This window comes from Rattus rattus, chromosome 1 (genome assembly GCF_011064425.1).
Source record: "Rattus rattus isolate New Zealand chromosome 1, Rrattus_CSIRO_v1, whole genome shotgun sequence".
NCBI classification, from domain to species: Eukaryota; Metazoa; Chordata; class Mammalia; order Rodentia; family Muridae; genus Rattus; species Rattus rattus.
In genome coordinates this window covers 47,138,429-47,161,627 of record NC_046154.1, presented here as the reverse complement: position 1 = coordinate 47,161,627, position 23,199 = coordinate 47,138,429, and the positions used below count along the sequence as shown (strand labels likewise).

General features: G+C 49.8%; 1 protein-coding gene across 1 annotated transcript; it reads right to left on the bottom strand.

Moving 5' to 3' along the window:
• Positions 1 to 12,258: 12,258 nt before the first annotated feature.
• On the bottom strand, positions 12,259 to 19,914 carry Dmrtb1 (DMRT like family B with proline rich C-terminal 1). Its single transcript, XM_032889184.1, has 4 exons — positions 19,344 to 19,914; positions 16,155 to 16,363; positions 14,829 to 15,036; positions 12,259 to 13,020 (listed from the first exon to the last, which is right to left on the bottom strand). The coding sequence occupies exons 1-4, from the start codon at positions 19,906 to 19,908 to the stop codon at positions 12,956 to 12,958; spliced, it is 1,047 nt and encodes a 348-aa protein (XP_032745075.1). The 5' UTR covers positions 19,909 to 19,914; the 3' UTR covers positions 12,259 to 12,955.
• Positions 19,915 to 23,199: the final 3,285 nt, after the last annotated feature.

The following is a 23,199-nucleotide window of genomic DNA, read 5'->3' as shown; positions in this document are numbered from 1 at the left end:
CTTTGTGAGCCCCTCCCATTGAGCCTTGATTGCTTGTGTGATGAACACCCACTTCAATATTATGTTGGACTCTGCCATGGCAGACCGGAGAGAGATTGTCCTGCTGGCTTTGAAGAAAGAGCAGCTATAATGAACCCATCAGGCAAGGACTAGACAGTAGCCTGTAAGAGCTGGGATGACTCCCAGCTGGCTGCCAGCAAGAAATTGAACTTTAGGCTGCAAGGACTAGCTTGTAGCTCCCACAGTCCTGGAAGAGGATGATCATCCCCACTGAAACAGCCCCTTAACCAGCACCTTGATTCTGGCTAAGACCAGAGCAATGGACGCAGGCAGACTTTCACCAGTTCCTGATACAAATAAAAGAGAGCGAGATAATAAACTAGTGTTGGTTCAAGTCTCTCTGCTGGTAGTCATTTGTTGAGCAGCAATAGCGGCTAATATGCTGGGCTTTATCTGCTCCCTTAAGTCACAGCAGCCACACTGCAAACTGCTGAGTCCACATGAGCTCCATCGTCCAAGGCTGAGACCAAACAGACACAGGCCAACTCTGCAGCTGCTTCACCCGGACTCCCCCGGAGCCCGCTCCTGCTGCTTTCCGGTTTCTTTCTAGGAAGTACTTTTGGCAAGTTGACAGAGGGAAACTGTAAGGAAGACTGGTTCTCTGTGGATGTAGATGCTGCTACACCAGACCTTGCTGGAAGACTGGCACCCTCCTCAGGGTCTGCCCGGAAAGACAATGAATTGGTGAGCTTCTTCTGTGAGCAGAGCTTCACCTGATGGTCCACTTCAGTGGGAGGAGAGCCATTCAGGGTCGGGAGCCTCTGGGTGCCTGGGAACTTGGAAAACATGAGATTGGGAAGCTGGTGGCAAACAGGTACGTACATATCTGGATAGAACTCTCCATGGGGACACAGTTCGAGAAGAAAGATCCTCACATTTAAGTCCCCTGGCAGAGGAAACTGTTGGAGCTAACTGGGGAAATAAGAACAGCCACTCTGTTAGACACCAGTGAACCCCTCTCAGCAATTCCTCCAAGCATTTGATGGGTTTTTGAATAACCATGACAACAAATGACTCTCCACAGGTCGCTGTAACCAAATGATGCCCATGGATGACTTAAGGCCTTTTGTTCCTAGGTGGCCTAGATCTCCATGGAGTTCTCATGACCCCTTTGTTTTGTTTTATTTTCATTTTTGGAGACAGGGTTTTACTGTGCAGCCCTGGGACTCACTGTGGAGCTGGCCTGGAACTCACTATGTCGACCAGGCTGGCCTTGAACTCACAGAGATCTACCTGCCTTGTGCTTTCCCAAATGCTGGTACTAAAGGTGTGTTCCAGCACACCTGGTTCTCATGACCTCTTTGTGCATAAAGGGAGATGAAGAAACAGAGGGTGAGGAGAATAATGGAAGGAGAAAGATCCACTCTAGTGCCCTTTCTTATAAATTATACTACATTAGGGCCCACTGTTAGGGCCTCATATCCCCTTAACTTCTAGACCCCACCTCTGAGTATATCCACTGGAGATTGGAGCTCCGGCATGCAATCTTGGGGCGGGGCACAAGCATTTGGTCTGAATTTACAAGACGGAGACTTACCTCAGGCTCGATGACACTGATTTGCTCTTACCAGAGCTGATTCAGTTACTGCTTGCTGTGAATCCTCCTGTACCCACCACACAGGCCCAATGCTGCCAATGGCTCTCAGGAAGCCACAGCGACAGCCGGTTGATTACATCATGAGCTTTCCCTCACAAGGGGGCAGCAATAGTCCTCCCAGACTCTGAATAGAGATCCTTCTGCTAGTGTGGCCATCTGGAGCCCTACAGGATACCTTGTCTATCACCACACTGTATGGTCTTCAACCCAGGAACTCAATTAATACTGAGCAAAGTACAATGGTGGGGTTGCATCTGGCAACAACCCAGGAAGGGCAGAGGCATGACCTGCTGAAAATGTCTCCAATACTAGTTGGGAGACAGAGCCCTGTGAGGTGGGGAACCTGCCTATAAGAAAGGCATGTGCTCAAAACAAAGTTGAATATTGTGTGGTTATTTTCTTGCCATCCCAACCACTACTTTACCTAATGTATAACTGCATCATGGCTATCTGCAGCCACACCGTTAGGTGGCCATTACCACAGCCTAGCCTTTCTCTAAGGATTGACTATGGGCTCAAGTTTCCCTGTGGCACGGCAGGATTCGCTGGAACTCTGCCCAGACTCTTGGCGCTGTGTTTGGATCTCTCCTGCATTTTGTCTTTTTATTTCTATCTGAACATTCTTCAGACAGCCTTCCTTGGATTTTCAGAGTCTGCTTGGACAAGGCCCACGCAGTTGCAGAATTTCTCCTACCCATAAGTGACACTTCAAGCAGGTTTCTGTCAGGCAGGGCTTCCCTGGCTCAGGCAGATGCCATGACCTCCTTGACTTCTTGCCTTTCATCATCAACTCCCTTACCTGCCCCCATCCCAGTCATATCTTTAAGATATCACTTGAACATGAAACCTCACCTTGAGCTGTGCCCTTAAGGACCAACCTAAGACAATAACCTTGGGCTCAATAGGTTTGTCCTCAAAGGCTTGCATGGAAGAACAACTGTAGTTCTACTAAATTAGGAATGGAGGCTATGCTCTGACTGTGTTTAGCTTCCCAGTCTGCTTCCCTGATGGACAAGAAATAGACACTGGAGCTAGCTGAATCATCCTGGTTACCAGGGAGCTGTGGGGCTCTGCTAAGCACCAGGGGAAGAAGAACTCTTCAGGAAGCTGGGAGGTCAGGGAGAGCTGCTCTCATGTCAGATAATAGTGAGAACCATGGGTCAGTGAGAACCATGGTGAGCAGCAGGGTATACCTGGTAAGAGGGATCCAGGCATCCGTGAGTACAGAACTACCCCAGCTGAGGGGCTTGGGGACTTCGAGAAGAAGTGATGGTTACTGACCTGTTCTTGTTTGTCAGCTACAGACATGGTGACTACAGACAGCCAATATGCCTGCTCCATCATGGCTTTTCCCCAGCTCGGCATCTGACTCCATTCTAGACTAAGGCTCTGAGCAGCGTTGTGATTGAAATGACATCACCCTAAGACGGCACCATGTGCATGGGCTTTGTGGCCTGCTCCTCAACACTTGGAGATGCCTGGATGCCTTAAGACATGCAGTTAGAGAGGCTGAGCTGGCAAAAGCTACACAGGCTACAGTCCTGGCTGGTCCTTTGTGCTAGGTGTTGAGTCGTCTGATTTCCTTTCTGTCGTTGTGATGAAATGCTGAACAGAGGCGACCTGAGGAGGAGAGGGTTTGTTTGGCTTACATTTCCAGGTCAGAACCCATCACTGAGGGAAGTCAGGGTGCGAACTCAAGCAAGAACCGAAACAGAAACTACAGAAGACACTCCCCACTAGTTCATTCACAGTCTCGTGGTCAGTTAGCTTTCTTATACGACTCAGACCCACCAGTGTCACCCACAGTAGGCTGGGCCCTCTTCATCAACTAGCAATCAAGAAAATGCCCCACAGATATGCCCAAAGGCCCGCACGATTGAGACAATTCTTAACTGAGATCCCCTTTTCCATGTGACTCTAGATGGTCTTGAGTTGACAGCTGAAGCTGACTGTCTTAGTTTGGGTTACTATTGCTATGATCTCAAGCGTGGCTGGAACCTGAAGGCAGGAGCTGCTGTGGAGGCCATGGAGGGTGCTACTTACTGTCTCACTCATTCATCATGGCTTCGTCAGCCTGCTTTCTTATAGAGTCTAGGACAACCAACTAGGGATAGCACCGCCCACAGTGGGCTGGGCCCTCCCCATCAAACACTAATTAAGAAAATGCCTGGGGTTGGGGATTTAGCTCAGTGGTAGAGTGCTTGCCTAGGAAGCGCAAGGCCCTGGGTTCGGTCCCCAGCTCCGAAAAAAAGAACCAAAAAAAAAAAAAATGCCCTATATACAACTAAATCTTTTTTTAAAAAATTATTTATTTATTATATAAGTACATGGTGGCTGTCTTCAGACACACCAGAAGAGGGCATCAGGTCTCATTACAGATGGTTGTGAGCCACCATGTGGTTGCTGGGATTTGAACTCAGGACCTCTGGAAGAGCAGTCAGTGCTCTTAACCGCTGAGCCATCTCTCTAGTTCCAACTAAATCTTAAAAAGGCATTTTCTCAACTGAGGTACCCTCCTCTCAAATTACGCTAGCTGGTATCAAATTGACACAAAAGTAGACAGGATGCTAAGACAAGGAATAAGGATATGGATCTGAATGAGCTGCTCAAAGAACGTCAGTTAGAAGCGGGGTCTAGAACCCATGTGATGCCCACACACGGAGGAAGTCAGACCAGGCAACAAGGCAGAAATTAACGAGGACCGTGCAGGCTGAAGGCCTTGAGCTAATGCTGCAATCCTCAATATTGTTCCTTATGTTGTAGTGACCCCCAAACATAAAACTATTTTTGTTGCTATTTCATAACTGTAATTTTGCTACTGTTATGAATCATAATGTAAACATCTGAGTTTTCCAATGGTCTTAGGTGACCCCTTGTGAAAGAGTCATTTGACACCCCCATTGGGGTCACCATGCACAGGTTGAGAACCACTGGCCTGGGAGACTGTGTACAAACGGGGTTAGAAGACCAAAGGAAGAGAGGAAACAGAAAGATGTTGTTGGCGACCCCAAAGTGTGAGTTAAATGACACTCTTACTTGCCAGGAGAGACAGTCAAGGTACACCTGGCAGCAAGAAAAGCGAGGCAGACTCCCTAGAAGAGAGTCCATGCAGTGAGGAGGCAGCAGGGAGGGCACCTAGGGAGGCCCGAGCACAGCAGAGGCCAAGCTTCAAGGACGACCTGCCGTGGTCAGCTGGACCGCTGTGAAAGGCTTCACGGGCCAGCATAGAGAAGAGGAAAGAGTTAGGTGGGGGATAGCTCAGCCCTAAGTAATAGGAAGCTGGTGTGGGTGAGAAACATCCATCTTGTCTTGAGAGCCCAGCACAAGGCCTGACACATTGTAGACGCCCAATAAATGTACTGAGGTTGTAGATGGAGCTTAGGCCCTGTCTGATGTTGCAGATGGTGGCTGACATCACTCCATGACTGATGTGAATATGCCATGGTAGTAAAAAAAAAATTCATTCCAATTTAGAAAAAAAATGTCTAAGAGCCAGATGTAGAAAAACACTGACTTAATTAGTGGCTGACAACTAGAGTGGCAAGTTTCAAAGCCAGGTACACTTCACTCCTCAGAATGAGGTGCGCGTGAGGATCTCTCTTTTCCTCGAGGGCAGCTGTTGCAGGAAGTGCTGGGCAACACTGGGAGACAACTCAGTGCTTGCTGGGTAAGCAGACTGTAACCTGGAAATGACCGTCTGCGAGTGTGGGAGCTCAGCCAGTCAGTCAGGTCCACAGCAAGTGCCCCATGGATGGATCTACTGCCAAGTAAAGAGAAAAAAGAAGGAGGAAAAACTGGAGGGATGGAGAAGGAGAAGGAGACAGGGTGAGGGAGGGATGGGGAGAAGGGAAGAGAAGGGGAGAAAGGAGAGAGGGGAGGGGGGGGGGGGGGGGGAAGGAGAGGGAGGAGAGAAGAGAGAGAGAGAGGAGAGAGAGAGAGAGAGACCGCACCAGCAAACAGACTTTCTGATTCTCATTTTTAAAAGAAAAAGATGAAGAAAAAACACCACCCAGCAGCTAATTGTCCACAGGCCGGTGCCTGTGCTAGCTCAAATGCAAAAGCTGACATGATAAACTGTTAGCATCTTGCGATCTGCTGTTAATAAAATGTAGCACAAAGGCACAGAGGGGTTTTACATCTGCTAGCAGGATGTCGCACAGCTTGGGGAACCTCTGCAGGCCACCTACCCCATGGTTGGCTCCAAAGCACAGCAGTGGAACCCAGCGAGGCTGTGTGGAGGGAGGGTGCAAAGTTCCAAGAAGGAGAGTTGGGACTGGGGACTCCGGCTTGCCAAGATTCCCTCTGGAGATCAGACCTGGCTGGCTACCCATCACTGGCCATGGTTGCTGGGGGCAAAGAGGTCAGCACAGTAGCCTTCCCAGGAGAAACTTCTAAGACATTATCAGTAAAAGCAAATGATTAGAAACTAGTAGGAGTCTGGCTCTCCACGCTGAGTAATTTCTATTCAATAAAACACCACACAGAATATGTGTGAATGAAGAAACCTCAGGAAGTTCCCCAAGCTCAGAGACAGATGGAAACAGGAGAAAACGACTCTGCAGAAACGACTCTTGATCACCGATAACTTCTACCTATAACCCACTGCTTTCTTTGGCGATGCAAGCTGGCCATTAGTCCAAGATGAATTAAGTGTGACCCGGTCATGAATAGAAATCAGATCTTCTTAGATCGCCTTACACTGTCTCGAATATCTGAAGAGTTCAGTTGCAGCCGTACTTTTGAGCTATAAATAGCAGGCCACGGCTAAGTCTTGTTACTTGGTATTAGTCCAGAAGTCCGTGTAGGTTGGTCTTTGTTTTGACAGGTGTATGAAACGTCACTGGTTTCCTCCATAACCTCTTGGGTGATTTTTTCCACGAGTGCTGTTGTGAGAGGGACTTTGTCACCGTCCTCACCAACTGACAGAGGCCCATGACACAGAAACACAATGGCATACAAAATTGGTGTCGACCATCCACTGCTGTGCGTGGTCAAGAATCAGATCCCAGTTGGGCGTGGGGGACACACCTGCAAACCTGGAACTTTGGAGCAGGACATAGGAGGGGCAGGAGTCCAGGGTCCTCTGTGGTAGTGAGTTTGAGGTCAACCTGGGCTACATAAGATTCTGTCTCCAAAATGTGAGAAAAAAAGAGTGTGAGAGATATGAATATTAATCTATCTGCCTGGAACTGAACAGCCCCAAACAGGCCCTCAGAAATATACTTGGTTGGTTTTCCACAAAGGTGCAAAATATCATGGAAGAAACCAGGCATCCCCGTGTCTCAAACTGGACCTTGTCCCTCCACTAAATGAGCTCCAGTATGAAATGGGCAAGCTGGGTGAGCACAGCAGTTTTGGCGTGGTATTGCCCCATTGCTCTCCACAATACCGTGGGCGGGAAGGTGGCCGGTGGTGCGTAAGACCTCTGTACTCTCTCTCACAACTGCCACGACCCCGCAGGAATCTTTAAAGTTTCCAGAAAAAGCTTCTGTGTGTTCAAATCATGCCCGGGATGAGACAGGAGGGAGGTCTGGGAGAGGAGCGAGGGCGAGAGTAACACAGGTGGGAGAGAATCCCATTCCTAACGCACACGTTTACTACCAACTATCTTAGCTGCTACCTAAATTTATAATGAACCATTTTTAAAGCAGCCTGGAGAGGGCCAGCAAGATGGCTTACTGGGCAAAACGATTTGCCACACAAACTTGAAGGCCTGATTGAGACTCTCTGAGCCACCATGGTACAAGGGGGAGAAGAGCCTCCCAAGAGAGGTTCACGGCACATGCGCATGCCCACGGACCAGCATCGGACTCACACTATAACAACAACAATAACAAACAACAACAACAACAACAACAACACCACCACCCAGAGAACATGAGCAAATGGCCATAGGGAAATTATTCCAGTAAAAAGCAAAAGTGTTTGCCGTAGCAGAATGCTGTTGCTTGTCTGTAATCCTAGCTCTGAGGAGCTGAAGCAGGAGGATCTGAGTTTGAACTAACACTGATCTGCATAAATGCAATGCTGTCTCACAGACAGACAGACAGATAGACAGACAGACAGAGGACAAAAAAGGTTACATCCGAACTAAAGCCACTAATACTGAAATTTTTTTCATCCCCTTTAACCTATTAATATTTGCTGTTTTAAAAAGCCGTGTTTGTTTGTTCACTGGTTTTCAAAATGAAATGAGTTTGGAAGTTGTTTTTCTTAAGGGCTGTCTGTTTATTTTCATTCCCGGTTCCGTGTGTGCCTGCTGAGTTGATGTGTGCCACGTGGATGAGGGTGTTTACCGAGGGAGGCCATAGGGCGCTGGATGCCTTGGGTTTGGGGTTCCAGGACGCTGTGAGCCAACCGCTATGAGCACGGGGAACGAGACGGGGCTCTGCAAGAGCGGCAGGCACTCTTGATTCTAAGTCATCCTCCCAACCTGAGTTTGGACGTTTTTTTAAAAAACTTATTTCGGTGTAAAACCTAATTGTTGGTTGTAGTCAGCCATTGATGCCTGGCTCTGGGTTGCAGCGGAGCGGCAAGGCCCCCTGGAGCTGTGCTACGACATCTCCCTAAGATTTTCAATGGTCCCTCTGAGAAGCAGTGGGCACAGTTCGGTTGAGTACTTGGTTTTGAATTCAGGTGGAACTGAAAGTTAATCCACTCGGCTACCCATAGGCACCATGACTAGGGCTCCAGTTTACCATCTGTAACATGAGGCAGTAGAGGGACTTCCTGGAGGATTCATGGAGAATTCAGACTTTCTGGAAAGCTCTCAGCATAGCCAGGGGATGGGAACTGGAAGTAAGTAACTGTGAGGGTGGAGCTTTGCAGACACTAGACTCTCACCATGTCTCAAAGAAGAGGCGGCCTTCATGTGACCACTGGCCCAAATACCATGGACTTGGGGCACATATTTCTCATAAGAGCTCCTGAATCCTCCAGTGTTTCCAGGGACAAAGAGAAGCATGGGAACACTACATGATGTCCCCAAGAGCACACAGCCAGGAAGAGTCAGAGGGTAAGAGTGGGCTCTTCCAAAACTCTGGCCTTGGCCAAGGAGAAGTCAACCATGGTGCATTCTGGGCCTCTATATAGTCCCCTGTAATGGAGGTCTAATCTCTAGCCCATCAAAATTGTACTTCGTAGTAGAGGAAACTGCGTCCTGCCTGGGACTGCAGGAAGATAATCCCACCCCTCCCCCAGGCACAGGCAGGCATATTTTGTCTCCAAAGAGGTTGCAGGGCATCACTTATCCTATCCTCAAGAAACTGCGAGACCACTACAGTGGACGGCTTCTCTTCAGTGAAATAGAGGTGAAGACGTTGAAGTGGCAGCTTTGGAAGCCACTTGCTGCCTTCACTCCATCTTTGTCACACGAACACGGACAGCCAGGCAACAGGCAACGCTGAGACATTCTGACCAGTAGGTGGGCGAGCATTTGGAACCCCATGGGCCTTTCTGGTTGGCATTGCTTCCTCACGATGTTTACTGCCCTCTGTGTTGTAGAGTAGATCTCGGTGGACCAAGATCCTATGAGGCAGATGACCTCAGGCTGCTCTGCTGGGCAGTAGCACAGTGCAAGCATGAGTTCTGTGTCTCAGACAGCAGGTAATCCAAAAGGAACCTGTAAATTCTACAGCTGGCACTGGGAGCCGGGTGTCAGACCTCCTCATCCTGAACCATGCTTCTGCTTGGGGCTCTGCCCCTTACAAACTGTGACCTTTGTAAACAGCTCTCTTCACTTCCTTTCCACAGTAGAATTGACACCATGTAGTGGGGCTGCAGGGAGGGCAGGAGTGCAATTTTTGGCTCAGTGTGAGGTTTCAACGGACTCTCTTTCCTCTGGCTTGAGAGGCCGTAGCAGAGCAAAAAATGTACCCCAGTGGATGAGGCAATGGATGATTAAAGCAGGGTGACTCAGCCTCCAGTGCCCCTGCAGCCCACAGGACGCTCTGAAATTCACTCATTCACTCATTCATTCACAACTGCTGGACTAACCAATGTGAAGTCCAGAGGTGACGGCACAGCCTGGTGAGGACAAGTCACTGGTCCTCCAGAGCCTTCTAACACAGGATTGGGGGTTCAGGGCCTCGGCCTTCTTTGAGAATAACAAGAGGATGACTGGATGACTCGCATGCGCAGAAGCTCAGAAAATACGTAATACCAATGGAACACACGGAGGGTGGTATTTGAAGACAAAGAAAAACGGATTGCTGAGAAGCTAGTGATCACATAGATCGATCACATAGCACAGAGATCACATAGCACAGTATAGGGGATCGTCGGTCCTTTGTTTTGTTGTTTTTTTCCCTCCAGAAAATTCTCACATCTCTGAGGGCCGCTTCAGCAATTGCGCCCAGGGTCCCCCAGCCGCTCGAGCTACACCAGTGGAGCAGCTGTGTGCTGCACCGCCCAGGCAGAGACCGTCGCTAAGCAATAAGCCCCGCCTCCAGTCACGACCCGCTCGCCCTCTCGTGTCAGCATCCTGCCACTGCATTAGAGGAGGCTATCGGACCGTGTATTTATTCTTGTACATTGGAGTTAAACCTGAGTGGCAGGCCCGCCACTGGACCCAGAAATCCTTCCGTCACCCCCTGCTTAAGTCTGGCACGTTCTGCCCATTCCAGCACCGGTGTTGGACAGCAAGGAGGGGGAAACAAGACAGGCGGGCAGCACATTCTTATTCAAAGAGTGGTCTGGAGCCAGGCTAGCTTGTGAGGAAGGCAGCAACATGGACTATCCAGCCTTTGGGACCTTTGGAGCCTTGGGGGCCTTTGCTGCTGTTGGGCCAGTAGGGTATTCAAGGAATGTGGGTTGTACTGCCCCGAGGGCTTCGGAGTGCACGTGCTACCCACTTCGAGAAAGCCATTACTGTGGTAGGCTTTACCGAATAACGAAGGACAGCTTCAGACTGACAACCTGACTACACCCAGGAGAAAGGCAAGCCTCCTACCTCAGGTCAGTGAGGTGGTAACATGCAACAGCAGGCTGCCTACCTCACTTGATATCCCAAAACTAAAAAGATGTTGAGCCACTTCTGGATTGTAGGGTGACAGACTCAGATAAATGAGAAATCCTCCCAACTTCCCAGACCCTTAAGGGCAGGAACCCCTACAAAAGGAACATTTCTCAGAAAGCTAATGTCCTTCCCCACAGCCCAAGCAAACACTCTCTCTGCTTTAGACTGGATGTGGGTCCAGGTACAGTTCAGGCACTCGCTGTTGTGCACATTTGTGCTGAGCAGACACCAGAAACAGCTTTTACTGCCTAGAGCAGCCTAGCTGGAAAATTCTTCAAAATGTGGAGTCTAAACAATTAATAATAATAAAAAAAAAGCCATGTCACTAACTCGGTTCCTTTTGCTCTATTGATGGGCCAAGAGTCCTATAAAGACGGGGTATATGAGGTTAAGTGGAGAAGGCAGGTCTCCTCCCATAGTCCCAGGTTCATGAATCGCTGTGTCCCGGGAGAGTTGGGCCAGCCTTGGGGAACCTGACAGTTCAGTCCACGGGCCAGCCTAGTGCAGATTCAGAGCAGCTCTGGGTCAGCTGAAGTCAGTGCTGACCTACAGACTCCAGACCGCTGTTTACAGTGTGTCTGCTTTTGCCCCAGAGAGCACTTTGCAAGGCAATGACTGAATCCCTCTCATAATGGTGCCTGTTCTATTGCCTTTGAACCGGAGAGGTCCTGGCTCCGTGTCCTCACCATCACACTTGAGACAGGGAATCACTTCTTAATGACCATGACGCATCTGTCTGAGGACCTAAATAATGCTTGGACTCTTGTAGATTTCTTGGATGCAGTCAAGACAGCATGGGTACCAGCCCCGTCCTCATCCCAGGATCCTTCACTCCAACTCCCTCTCTCTTCCTGTCCCCCAGGAACTATTCTTTACCTCACTTTTGCACTCTAATTCGACCAGGCTTTCTTTGACTAGCCCCCATCTCTGTGCCCCCTAGCGATACTAGTGCCATTGGACTATCTGTCCCCTCCAGTAGATGTCACGACTCTCATAGGCAGTGCTGGACATTGCTAAGTCCAATTTTAGTTTAGCTTTCTTTTCATTTTTCTTCTTTCTTCAGAACTGGAGAGTAAGCCTGAGGCCTCACACTGGGTCTTATTTCAGGCTGCCACAGGGTTGCATTATAAATGAAGGAACGAGTGTCAAAAGAGGAGAGCAGCTTGGGACCCTTAAATAGCAGGATAGGATCAAGTTCTGTTTTTAAAAACCATGTTCCTCTGCAGAGACCATAAAAGGAGCTAGAGCCGGGAAAATACAGTTGACATTTCAAAACAGTCTTTCCTTAAACTCTCTCCCTTCTTAAAATCACAACGACGGTAGAAGGGAAGCTGAGGCTGGAGGATCCTAAGCTTGAGGCTAGCCTTGGGCACTAAATGAGATTCTACATCAGAGCCCACCCCGAAAATCTTGACAGTAACAACGTATGTGACCCGCCTCAGATCGTCTCACAGGGGTGAAAGGAAGAAAGGTAGAGCAGGGAGACGGGCTTCAGCAATAGCAAACCTGAACCCAGGTATCCCAGGCTCCCCAGACGGGCTCTACCCAGGAGCCTTCTGTGAGGATTAAACAGAAAAGCCTTCACGAGGATTTCCAATGCTCACTTTATTTAATACTCGGCTGTCCTCGGAGAACAAACTGCCATGTTATGCTCTGAGAACTGCTTCAGTGCCCACCATAAAAACATTGAATACTAAAATCTACATTTTTAAATGAGAAAGGACGCCCATCGTTGCTGGAGCTTCACGGGGAGGTGAAGCCTTGCTGGAAGAGGACGAGCGAGGGGTGGTGGCTGAGCAAAGTGGATGCTGCAGAGCCTGCTGTCAACATCCCAGTCCCTGGCACCCGCCCTGCATAGTCTGGAAGCCTTGATCAAACATCAAGCCTGGTACCCAAGCCTGGGGATCAGGCAAAGTGGGCAGAAGGCTGAACTGGATGGTGCCTTCTGTCCCGAGTGAGGCTTGAGGAAATCAGGGGTTCACCTCTAGAAGTGAATTTCATACATGACTCAGGATGGTTAAATTCATTCCTAAACTTGTGTTTCACCAGCCCCCACTCTTCAAAGGCCCTGCCCATCCCAGAGACTCTCCCCCTTCGTACACCACTTCAACACCCACACAGGATCCAGAGAACCTTGGAAACCACCTCTCCCCTTATAACTTGAAGTCGGAATTAGCTGCCTTCTTAAATCTGTCAGTATCCTTCCTCCCTATATAACACGAACATGGTGGAAAAAAAACCCCACCCATCCCCACCCAGTGGCCTTCAAGGTGGCCGTCAGCTTAGTTGGACTCCTCCTGGGTAGACTGCTGGCTGGGCTCACTGGGAGCGTCTGCGCCCTGCTCATCTGTAAAGGACAAAGAAAGCAGCTGGATTTAGAAAGAGGATGAATCGCCTGCTCTCAGGTACAGATTTCTACAAGGCCTTTTCTTGTGCCCAGGACCTCTGTGAAGAGTGACTCTGCTTTCTTTTGCTGGGCAAAAGACTGGCTTCTAACCCTGATCACATGGAACAGACTTGAGGCTCCCTATCCAGCCTGGCTCTTCATAGCAATGAACTTCCATTTGCCCTTCTGTCACAAGGTGATCAGTGAACAGTAATTTCAAGTATGCCCTCCTGGCTTCTGTCTCTGGTTTATCTTCAGAAGAGTCTCAAGAGCCAGAGACTACCATTTGCCTGCTTTGGTAGCTGCTGGACCCGAAGCACCACAGTGAATGTGCTTGTCCAAGATAGCATAGCTAGTCTAGCCAAGACAGCATAGCTAGTCTAGGCAAGAACAAAGCTCACAGGCCGCAGCCAGCAAGCTTCAAGTCATGCTGCACCAGCTGCAAAGCGAATGAGTCACTGGCCTCAGTCTCCTCTCAGTAAAACTGGAGAGCACCAGACTCACCCGGTTCAATAGACCGTTTTGATATTATTTAAAGAGCTATTTGGATTTTCCAAATCAGGGGAGGTTCAGAAGACGGAAAAGAGTAAATCCTTAGAAACTTAGAAGACAGCCTGCAGAGATGGGTCAGTGGTCAAGGACATTTGCTCCTCCTGCAGCGAACCCGGGTTCAGTCTCCAGCATCTATGTTGTACCGCTCCTAACTGCCAGGAACTCCAGTTCCAGGGCACCTGATGCCCTCTTCTGGCCTTTACAGGTACCTGCACATATGCGTATGCACATACATGTGTATACACACATACACATAAATTAAAAAAACTAAACTAAACTTAAAGGGAAACCTTAAAGCCATAAGGGCCCTCAAAAGAAAACCCAAGATAAGAATTGGTGGTGTGACAGTGACAGGGCTTAGCAAGCTTGGAGCTGTCCCCTGACCTTCATGTGCCCCTGCAATCACACATACATAAAAAATAAATAGATCTTAAAAACTGAATTTCAAAAAAAGAAGAGAGAAGTCCTGAGGCTGGCGAGCTAGCTCAGCGGCTGAAGTGCTTGCCTTCCAGCATGAGAGCCTGAGTCTGCTCCCTGAGAGGGATCGTGGTGTGTGTCTACAATCTCAGGGCTAGGAATGTGGGGACAGGGGGATTCCCCAGCTCCCTGTAGCCACGCCAGCCTAACTGGTGAGCACCGGGTCAATGTCCTGTCTCAAAGGAGATGGACCATGTTCCTGAAGGTAGCACCTAGGGCTATCCTCTGACTCCACACACATGCATGCTCACCCTCCCACACACAGACATGCATATACATATGCAAAAAAAGAAAATATCCATGTTTTTAAAAATTAGAAAGAAGTCACAGAGTGTACATAAATCTCAAAGGACCGCTGACCCTGTGAGGGGGAAGCCTGAGGCTCCCTGTTCAGGTGTCTCAATTAGCAGTGGCAGAGTTGCCAGGCAGACTCTCTAGCTCCTGTCCAAGGGACTTGGAGGATGATGACAGTGGGGTCTCCGGCATGGCTCCTCCTGTGGCTGTAGGCTCCTCCCTGACCAGAAGTCCTGGGCCTCTCATCTACTGAGCATGCTATAAACGTGAGCATACTCCCCCACTCCTTGCCCTCAGTAATCCTGTTCTAACCGCCATGGATTCACACTTATAGACTACGGGGAGGGCTGAGGAATGAGCTCAGCCCACGGCCCCTCTCTCCACCCCCACTTCAGGTGACCTCTCCCCCAGAGTCCTCCCCATCACCCGGAATATCCCTGTCTTACTGGTTTTCTCCTTGTCTGTATCATACAGGATGGTCAGCGAGAAAGATGGTGGAGATGGTGGTGGTGGTGGCGGTGGCAGGAAGTGGAGAGCAGAGAGGTAGCCTGGTGGGAGGAAGTGGGGCTGCTGTGGCTGGGGTGGGGGAGGGGGTAGTGGAGGGGGAGGCGGTGAGCAGTAGGTTGGCTGCAGGTCTCTGGCTGGTTCTGACACCTGTGTGGACACACAGAAGGAGGGGCAGAGAGGGAGACAGTGAGCTGATCTCAGTCACATCTTTTATTTATCAGGGGGTCCCTGTGGTGGTAGATACCCTTCTTGTGCAGGGCACTTGGGACAGGGCGTTCAGCAGACACCGGCTGCATGAACACGGGCAAGCAGGAATGCGGGCATATCTTAGCTGAGCCTGGGGGCTTTCCCTAGGGGACTTGGGAGAGCAGAATTCTCCAGGGTGCAGAGCTGGGAAGAAGGTGGATTGCTCTCTCTCTGGGCTTTGTCCAACTCTCTTGGGCAAAGGGGACTAGAGGAAGCACACACAATAGCAGTAAATAGGCAGGGACAGGGATGCTGAGGGCAGCGGCATGTGAGTGAAAATAGTCTCCTGGCTCTTAGTTTTAATCCAGACGTGGTGACCATGGAAGAGGGAATTGTCAGCATTTGAATTCCAAGCTGTCGACCAAGTCTCTCCTCAGAACAAAGCTCCTGCCTAGGCCAGCCCCAAATACAGGCTGGCACTGCACCTTTAACGAAAGTGTCTGGTAGGCCTGTCATTCAGAACCCTGCCCTGCATGCCAAGTGCAGGCTCCCGGTGAGCAGACCGTGTGCTGCGGCTGCTCTTGGTCACAGACTCTTCTTGTCTGGAGGCAGGTGGCACCTGCTCTCCCTGGCTGTGACAGAGGGCTGATGGGAGCAGCCACATCTTTCAGGCTGGGCAGGAAATGGTGCCATGGGAGTCGAGAGCTGGATTTGGTGTACCTCTGAGACACACTCGGGATAGTAGAAAACGCCTGGGCTTGAAGCCGGGCATCTCTGAACCCATACCAATCAGCCAAGTGTGCTGAATCCCAGGTCTCATTCACAAGTCCTGTGGCATCGGTGCTCAGTAGAATGAAGGCTGCTCTGACAGCTGCATTGCATGGATCAAGCCTACAGTCCTCCCTGGGCTCCAAGTCTGAGGAGCAGACATCACAGCCCAGGCCCAGTGGTGCAGACCTCTGTGTACTCCGAGAGATACTCTCTTATGACAACCAGTCCTCTGGGGCTGAGGGCCAGCGGAAGTGATAAGGGCAGCTGGGATAAGGGCGAGCTTAGACTGGAGTCAGGCTCCAACTTACCAAGCCACTTCCATGATAGGGGCCGCAGGAGACATGCCGAAAGCCTCTTTGTTGAGGGACCCCCAGAGCAGAGGATGAATCCTGGCCTTCCGAAAGTGGGAAGGGCTGGTAGGGTGGCACAGGGATGCAGGCAGGGCACTGCTTGAACGGCTCTCTCTCAGGGTACCCAGCTCCTACCACATGATCAGACTTGAATCTCAGAGGATGCCCTAAGAAGATAAACAGAGAGGAAAGTGTTAAGAACACAAAGCCGAGGGGTAAAGCATTGCACTGCTGTCTCCCAGGCAACAGCAAGATTGACATAACTGACCAAAGAAGCCTCGAGAGGTACACTGGGCTTCATTATACTCTTATGCATGCACAGATAATGTATTCTGGCTGCATTCACCCAGTGCCCTCGCATCTCCTCTCCTTGTCGTTGATCCTTTCTGCCCTTTGTCCTCTTTCTACCTTAACGCCTCTCTGTGTATGTGTGTGAACCAGTAAGGTTAGCTGAGGTTACTTTCAGGAACATGGGTGGTCACACTACCAAATAAAGAGTCTCCCCCTTGCTCTATTAATTAACTATTAATTGCCTGCAGATCCTTGAGGGGGTGGTCCCATGCAAGTAGTAGGCTGCTGTGAGCTGGTGAGTAGGACAGACAAGCTATGCTCGACACGCTCTGCCCCTTCTCCTGGCTCTGATGTTCTTCCCTCTCCCCTCCATGATGTCCCCTGGGACCTGGTAGAGGTGATAACGGACGTCCCACCTAGGGCTGGGCATTTAACAGCCGCTCTGCCGCCCTTTAACCACTTAAAAGTCTAGCAGTAGCTGCCATATAACACTAACAGCAGCACTCGCACACCGGTGAGAGTCTCAGTCCACTCACAGTGACACTCTACCACACTACTGAGGTTCTCAGTCCACTCCTTGGCTTGGCATTGTGTCGGGAAGGGACAATGTGAGCCCTTGGCTTCGGCAGCAGTCACACTGTTCCATGGGGTTGGTGTGACAGGAGAGGACATCTACGCCGCCTTGTGGAGGTTCTCGCCCACCACTGGACTCTGCTTCCATTTCAGTTCCTGGCAGTGCCTGTGTGAACGGCACAGCCCAGGCAGTTTCCACTGTGGTCACAGAGACACCATCTCCCCTCTTCATTTCTAGCCCCACTGTCCTTGAACACTCAGCCATGCTGTTTTGCTCTTTCAGCCACCTAAGGACCTCTCCAGACCAGATGGCAGCTGACTCATCGATTAAGAAACCTCTCTCAGGGTTGGGGATTTAGCTCAGTGGTAGAGCAAGGCCCTGGGTTCGGTCCCTAGCTCCGAAAAAAAAGAAAGAAAGAAAGAAAAAAAGAAACCTCTCTCACTGATGCTTTGAGGAACATTATTTCTCCCCACAAGGACAGGATTCCAGAGGGCAAGGAAGGTGTGTTAGTCAGTTACTTGACACTGGGACAAATACCCTGGCAGTTTAAAGAGGGGATGACTCGTTTTGGCTAACAGTTTAGGGCTCTTATCCCCATCGCCTGTGAATCTTGGTGAGGCAGAACATCCTGGTGCTAGCTATGGTGAAGCAGGACAGTTCATTTTCACCAGGAAGCGCCAAGAGAACGATCTGCTAACAAGCTTTCTCTTTCTCACCTTTCATCCTGTCCAAAACCCTAGGCTGAGATGGTGGCACCCACATTCAGGACCCACCTCTCCTACTTAAGTAAATAAACTTTCTCTGGAAAACACCTACCAAAATGCATCCAGAGTTGTGCTTTCTGGGGGTTTCTCACCAACCCATAGGACAATCGAGAGCAGCACCATCAGGGCCAGCAAGATGGCTGGGCAGGTAAAGGCACCTGCCACCCAGCCTGACAGCCCGAGCTCCATCCCAGGGAAAGAACCGGTTTCTCGAAGTTGCCCTCTGACCTCTCCTTCACACATGCTGGGATTAGCCACAAGTGACTCCTTCTCCCCACCTCCTTATGAACACCCGCGTTCAGCACATTTTAAAATTCTATTTGTTGAGAGATGGAACACAGATGTGCTCTCACAGGATTACAGGTTTAGGTCTGCCTTCCTCATCAGACAGATAGTTCCTTGGGGAAAAGATTTTTTACAAAATCCCAGAAACATTAGGAATGATTAGCATTAATTTCTGAAAGTCTGCCCCTCAAGGAAGAAACATGTCCAAAGAAAGGAGAGTTTAAAAAAAACTAAAACAAACAAACAAACAAAAACCCACATCTTCATCCCAAAGAGACGCTTTCCAAGAGCCTCAAAATTTACACTACTTGAAAACGGCATACTTCACGGGCTAGAGAGGTGGCTCAGCGGTTAAGAGCGCTGGGTGCTCTTCCAGAGGACCCAGGCTCAATTCCTAGCACCCACACGGCAGCTCACACCAGTCTGTAATTCTAGTTCCAGGGGATAAGACACCCTCACACAGATATGCGTGTAGGCAAAACACTAATACATTACAATAAATAAATTATAAGATATAAATACTTTTTTAAAAACTCCACAAGAAATCGTACTTTAATCAGGTACGCAACACGGCATAAAGAAACAATATTATTTATGCACAAAGCGAGGAGTGAGAAAAACCGTAACATCGGACCAAGTAGCTGAAAGTTTTATGCCCAACCACATCCGGTGAAACAGAAAAAGTGAGTACAGGTGCCTTAGGCCATACACTGCAGTTAAGATAAACTAGACTCCGCTAAATGAGAGAAGGGTGCGCAGGCACAGTCTCAGGCGAACAGCCACCCAGAAAGCAAGTTCTAAAAGACTCTCTAGTAGGAGAAAATGGCAGGCAGGGAGTGGGAGGAGGGTTGTCACGCAGGCGCAAGACCGCTAGACATGGGAGGGGGAGGGGGAGGGGAAGCCGTGCAAGGCGTGCTAGAGAGTCCACAAAAAGGCGCCACAGCCAAAGCTGCCCAGCTGCCATCTTTTTTTCTTTGCAAAAGTACAAAGGCAGAAAATTGCATCTCAACATAAACCCCCCTGCACCGCTCACTCTTTCCCACCAGCCTTTTCCCATTGCCATAAGAAGCCGCCCACCCAAATCCTTGTCTGGGAACGTGTTCTCAAAGCGGGGTTACCTGGGAAAGGCGCCTTTCCCACCCCAGCACCAGTCTGGGACTCCAGCTTAGAGCCGGGAGGCTGCAGGCCTGATGCAGGCCAGAGGAACCGTCGGCTGCACGAGGCTGGGCTTACCGTAGTCGGCGAACGGCAGTCGGGGCACGGGCCGCACTGGCAGGTGCTGATCCGGGCAGCAAAGCTCAGGCCTGGGTGCCTGTGGCCTGAGCTGGGGCAGCCACGCGGGAGGACGGTCGTGCAGTCCCCCGGAGCCCCCGGACCCAGGCTGGAAGGTGCTGGGGCCTGGACGGCCACTTGGGACCAGCTGGAAGGCGCTCGGGCCTGGGCTCCGGGCCTGCGGGGACCTCTCTAGGAAGCAGGTGGCCGCGGGGCCTGGCCCAGCACCTCCCAGAGCCGCCCTAGGCAGTGGGCAAATGCTGGAGCTTGAGGCCGTGGCCGTCGCGGCTGCCGGAGCCGGAGCCCTAGGAGGCAGCTGGGGACCCTGCGTGCCCACGGTTGCCCCCTGCTCCTCCGTAGCTTGGTTCTTGAGCACCTTCTGGGCAGCCATGATCTTCTGGCGCTCGGTGATCAGGTAGCACTTATCACAGATGCAATGCTTCCAGCGGCATTTACCCGCATGGCCCTTGACTGGTACCAGATAGCCGTGGTTCCGGCACCTTGAGCACTTGGGGGTACGAAGCATCTTGCCGTTCAGCTCTGCAAGCTCTGCTTCCAAACACAACCACCACTTCCCGAAGCTGCAGAGCGAGTGAAGCAGGAATGAGCTGTGCCCCCATAAATCCCTGGTGCAAGGGACATTGGATACACTTGTAACAAAACAGCTCACTGAGTGTCCCGAGAACTGCAACAGGGCTCTTGCATTTTTCCCACTTTCCAGGTGTGTGTGCTAAATTTACAGTGTTTCTGTGTGTTGGGCCATGGGGTGCGGAGTAAACTCAAAATAGAATACTTATTGCATGTATGTCATATGAGTTATTTGAAAGTTTTTGGCACTTGAATTTTCAAGCTTTCTGTTCCCACCAAATTGTAATTGGAAAATAGGTTTTTGTTTTGTTTTGTTTTGTTTTTTTGGAAAATGGCGGACGTGTACTCAACGGTCCAGAGGTTTAAAACTCCCGAGGATCAGAGCTGTTAGTAAACTCATACTATTGGAAAGTTCCAGAGAACACAATGTTTCTCCTCCCTGAAGCAGCTGCTTCTGCTTTCCTTTCTCTCCTCTGTAGAGAAAAAAAGCAGTCATGCTTCCAGAATATTCTTAGGAGCTTAGTGCCGTGTTGGTTACTTACAGGCATTGCAGAAACCCTGAGTTTTTGAGTTCTGTTTGTGACAGCACTCTGGTCTGAAAATTTCATGCTTAATAATGTTATAAAGTAAAAGAAACATGATATTCCGGAACTATTTTGAATTTTTGGGTTTGGGGTGTGTGTGTCTGTGTGTGTACGCATGCGTGCGTGCACGCGTGCGTGCGAGCGTGTTTATTGTTTCACATAGTCTTTTAATCATCTTTAGGAAGCCAAACAAAACTTACAAGAATTCCTTAGCCACTGTAATACAACACTGATGGAGGGTGCGTACTTCTCTCAGGAACGGGAGCCATATAAGTAAAACATTTTCAAGAACCTTCCCGAGATATCTGCTCATCCAGTGTGGGGCACGCAGCCCAGCGTGTACAGATCTAGCTTGGGGGAGCTTGTACCTCCAGGACGGTGTTCATACCCAGAATTTACCGATATTACAAGGAGCCGCGATTTGCTTGTTTTGTGTCAAACCATGAGTTCAAGTCTGTTTACTCTTAGAGGAAGGGAACACCCAACTTTGCTGAGTAATCCTACCCAAAAGAAAAAAATTACACACACACACACACACACACACACACACACACCACGCACGCACGCACACACGCATGCACGCACATGCAGGCGTGCACATACACACATAAGCAAACACAATTTCCATTTTAAAAAAAATCTAATAACCCACACACAACCTGTCATTTAAACACACACACACACACACACACACACACACACACACACACACACACATATCTGGGTTAAGGACATGTGCCTCTATGCCTGGCTTTTGTGTTCTCTCTCTCTCTCTCTCTCTCTCTCTCTCTCTCTCTCTCTCCTCTCTCTCTCTTTTCAAAAGAAATATCTATGGTGTCTTTCAAAGGGTTTCAAAAGGTAAAGACAGGCAGTGCTTTAAATAGTAAGCAGGCCATCTCAGAGGTCAGAGCAGCCCGACTATGTTAAGATCAGAACGAAAAGACTATAAAAGTGGTTATACCTCCCTACACAGTGCAGATTCCCTGGAGCTCCCTAAAGCCACAAGTCTTACTCCACGGATAACTGTAGTATCTGTCCCAGCTGAGTCCCCGCAGTGGCCCGCAGTGGCCGTCCTGACTCTGACTGCTGCAGTTTTGAACCTCAGCAGAAATCTCTGTGGGACTCGGACACCCATCTGCCACTTCCCTCTGGAGAACCCACTGCTGTGACTTTATGGGGGCAAAAAAGCCCAGGTTTCCAGCAGAAGTCCCTCAGCCATGGGAGGCTGAGAACTCCCTTAGACAACTTGGCAGGCTCTGGCAGGCGTTGGGACGTCGACTTACTGCGGGTCTGCACACTTCTAGTTCGCCGCCATTATGGCGCCCTTGGCATCGCCCTTTTTCTGGAAGGTAGAAAGCCCCGCAGCAGCAAGATCACTGCCTTTTACGACCAGCACTTCAAAGATCAGTCTGATCTTTGAGAGGAGCTAGCCTAGAGACTGCTCACTGGTGTAGAAACTCAGACGCCTCAGAAAAGGGTGATTTTAGTTCATGTGAGGGCTGTGGCTGAGCCAGTCAATCTTTCATCCCTGACCCGGGTTGGGGAAGTCCTGGGACTAAGTCGCCTGAGCCTCCTGACTGGAGAGTTTGGGCTGTTTTAATTCTCCTAAATTTAGTTATTTCTGTAAAGCAACCCAAATCTTAGAAAGGCTGGCACAGAGGCTTTGTGCTGGGAATGGAACCCGGGCCTTGAGCATGTTAGGCAAGTTATCCAACTATAATTCCTCCTTTTATTTTCCCTTCCTTCCTTCCTTCCTTCCTTCCTTCCTTCCTTCCTTGCCTCCCTCCTTCCTTCTCTCTGTGTAGAATCTAGTGAAGTTACTCAGGCTGCCCTGGAGACCCCTCAGTAGCCCAGCTGGGGGTCCTGAACCCCAGGTCCAGTGACTTAAGCTCCCCCGTAGCTACAATTACAGCCAGATCCGGTTACAAATATTAATGACGGATATTAAATTATTCATAAATTTATTTTTATAAAAGTCGGTGGCACTCTTGAGGGGTGTCATCTGAAGTGGGTTGGGACACAATGATACCTAAGTTGAAAAGCTTACGGCAGGATCCGCTTTATTTTTGTTGTGTTTTGCTCTTGTTTTTCGAGACAGGGTTTCCCTACATAGCCCTGGTTGTTCTGGAACTTGCTCTGTACAGCAGGGTAGCCTCAAACTCACAGAGATCCGCCTGCCTCAGACTCTGGTACTGGGACTAAAGGGGTGCACCATCATGCAGATCAGGGTCAGTTCTCTCTAAGGAGATATTTGTGCTAGCTAGCTAACTTCTGTGTAGTTTTCACTGCTGGTTTGAAATCTTTCTAGTGAGGCCAGGGTACAGAGTCTGCCTTGATTTTCCCCAAATCTCTGATTGCAACTCTCTGTGGCACGGAGTCTGTGTCCGTGTTCCCGCCCCTTCTCGTCATCCTTGGTCCCGATGCACCGCACCTCTTCCCCTCACCCGGGGATAAGAAGTTGTTACCATTCCGGGCTCATTAGACTCTTGAGAGTTGAGTGGGGGTGGGGGGTTCGTAAAACTTTGCTTGTTTAAAAAAGATTTCCTCATCTCTGAAAGTGAGCAAGAGCGTGTTCATTGGATTGTCAATTTGAGGAATTTTACAGGTGACTGGCACCATTTAAAGAGTCTAGGTTTTAGACGGGA

What these genes read in the sequence shown, in the direction of transcription:
- Dmrtb1 (XM_032889184.1), bottom strand. Translation starts at nt 19,908, where the DNA reads ATGCTTCGTACCCCCAAGTGCTCAAGGTGCCGGAACCACGGCTATCTG. An exon ending in CCTATCATGGAAGTGGCTTG is followed by an intron (nt 15,037 to 16,154) that starts GTAAGTTGGAGC and finishes GTGTCCACACAG; the next exon opens with GTGTCAGAACCAGCCAGAGA. An exon ending in TACAGACAAGGAGAAAACCA is followed by an intron (nt 13,021 to 14,828) that starts GTAAGACAGGGA and finishes TGTCCTTTACAG; the next exon opens with ATGAGCAGGGCGCAGACGCT.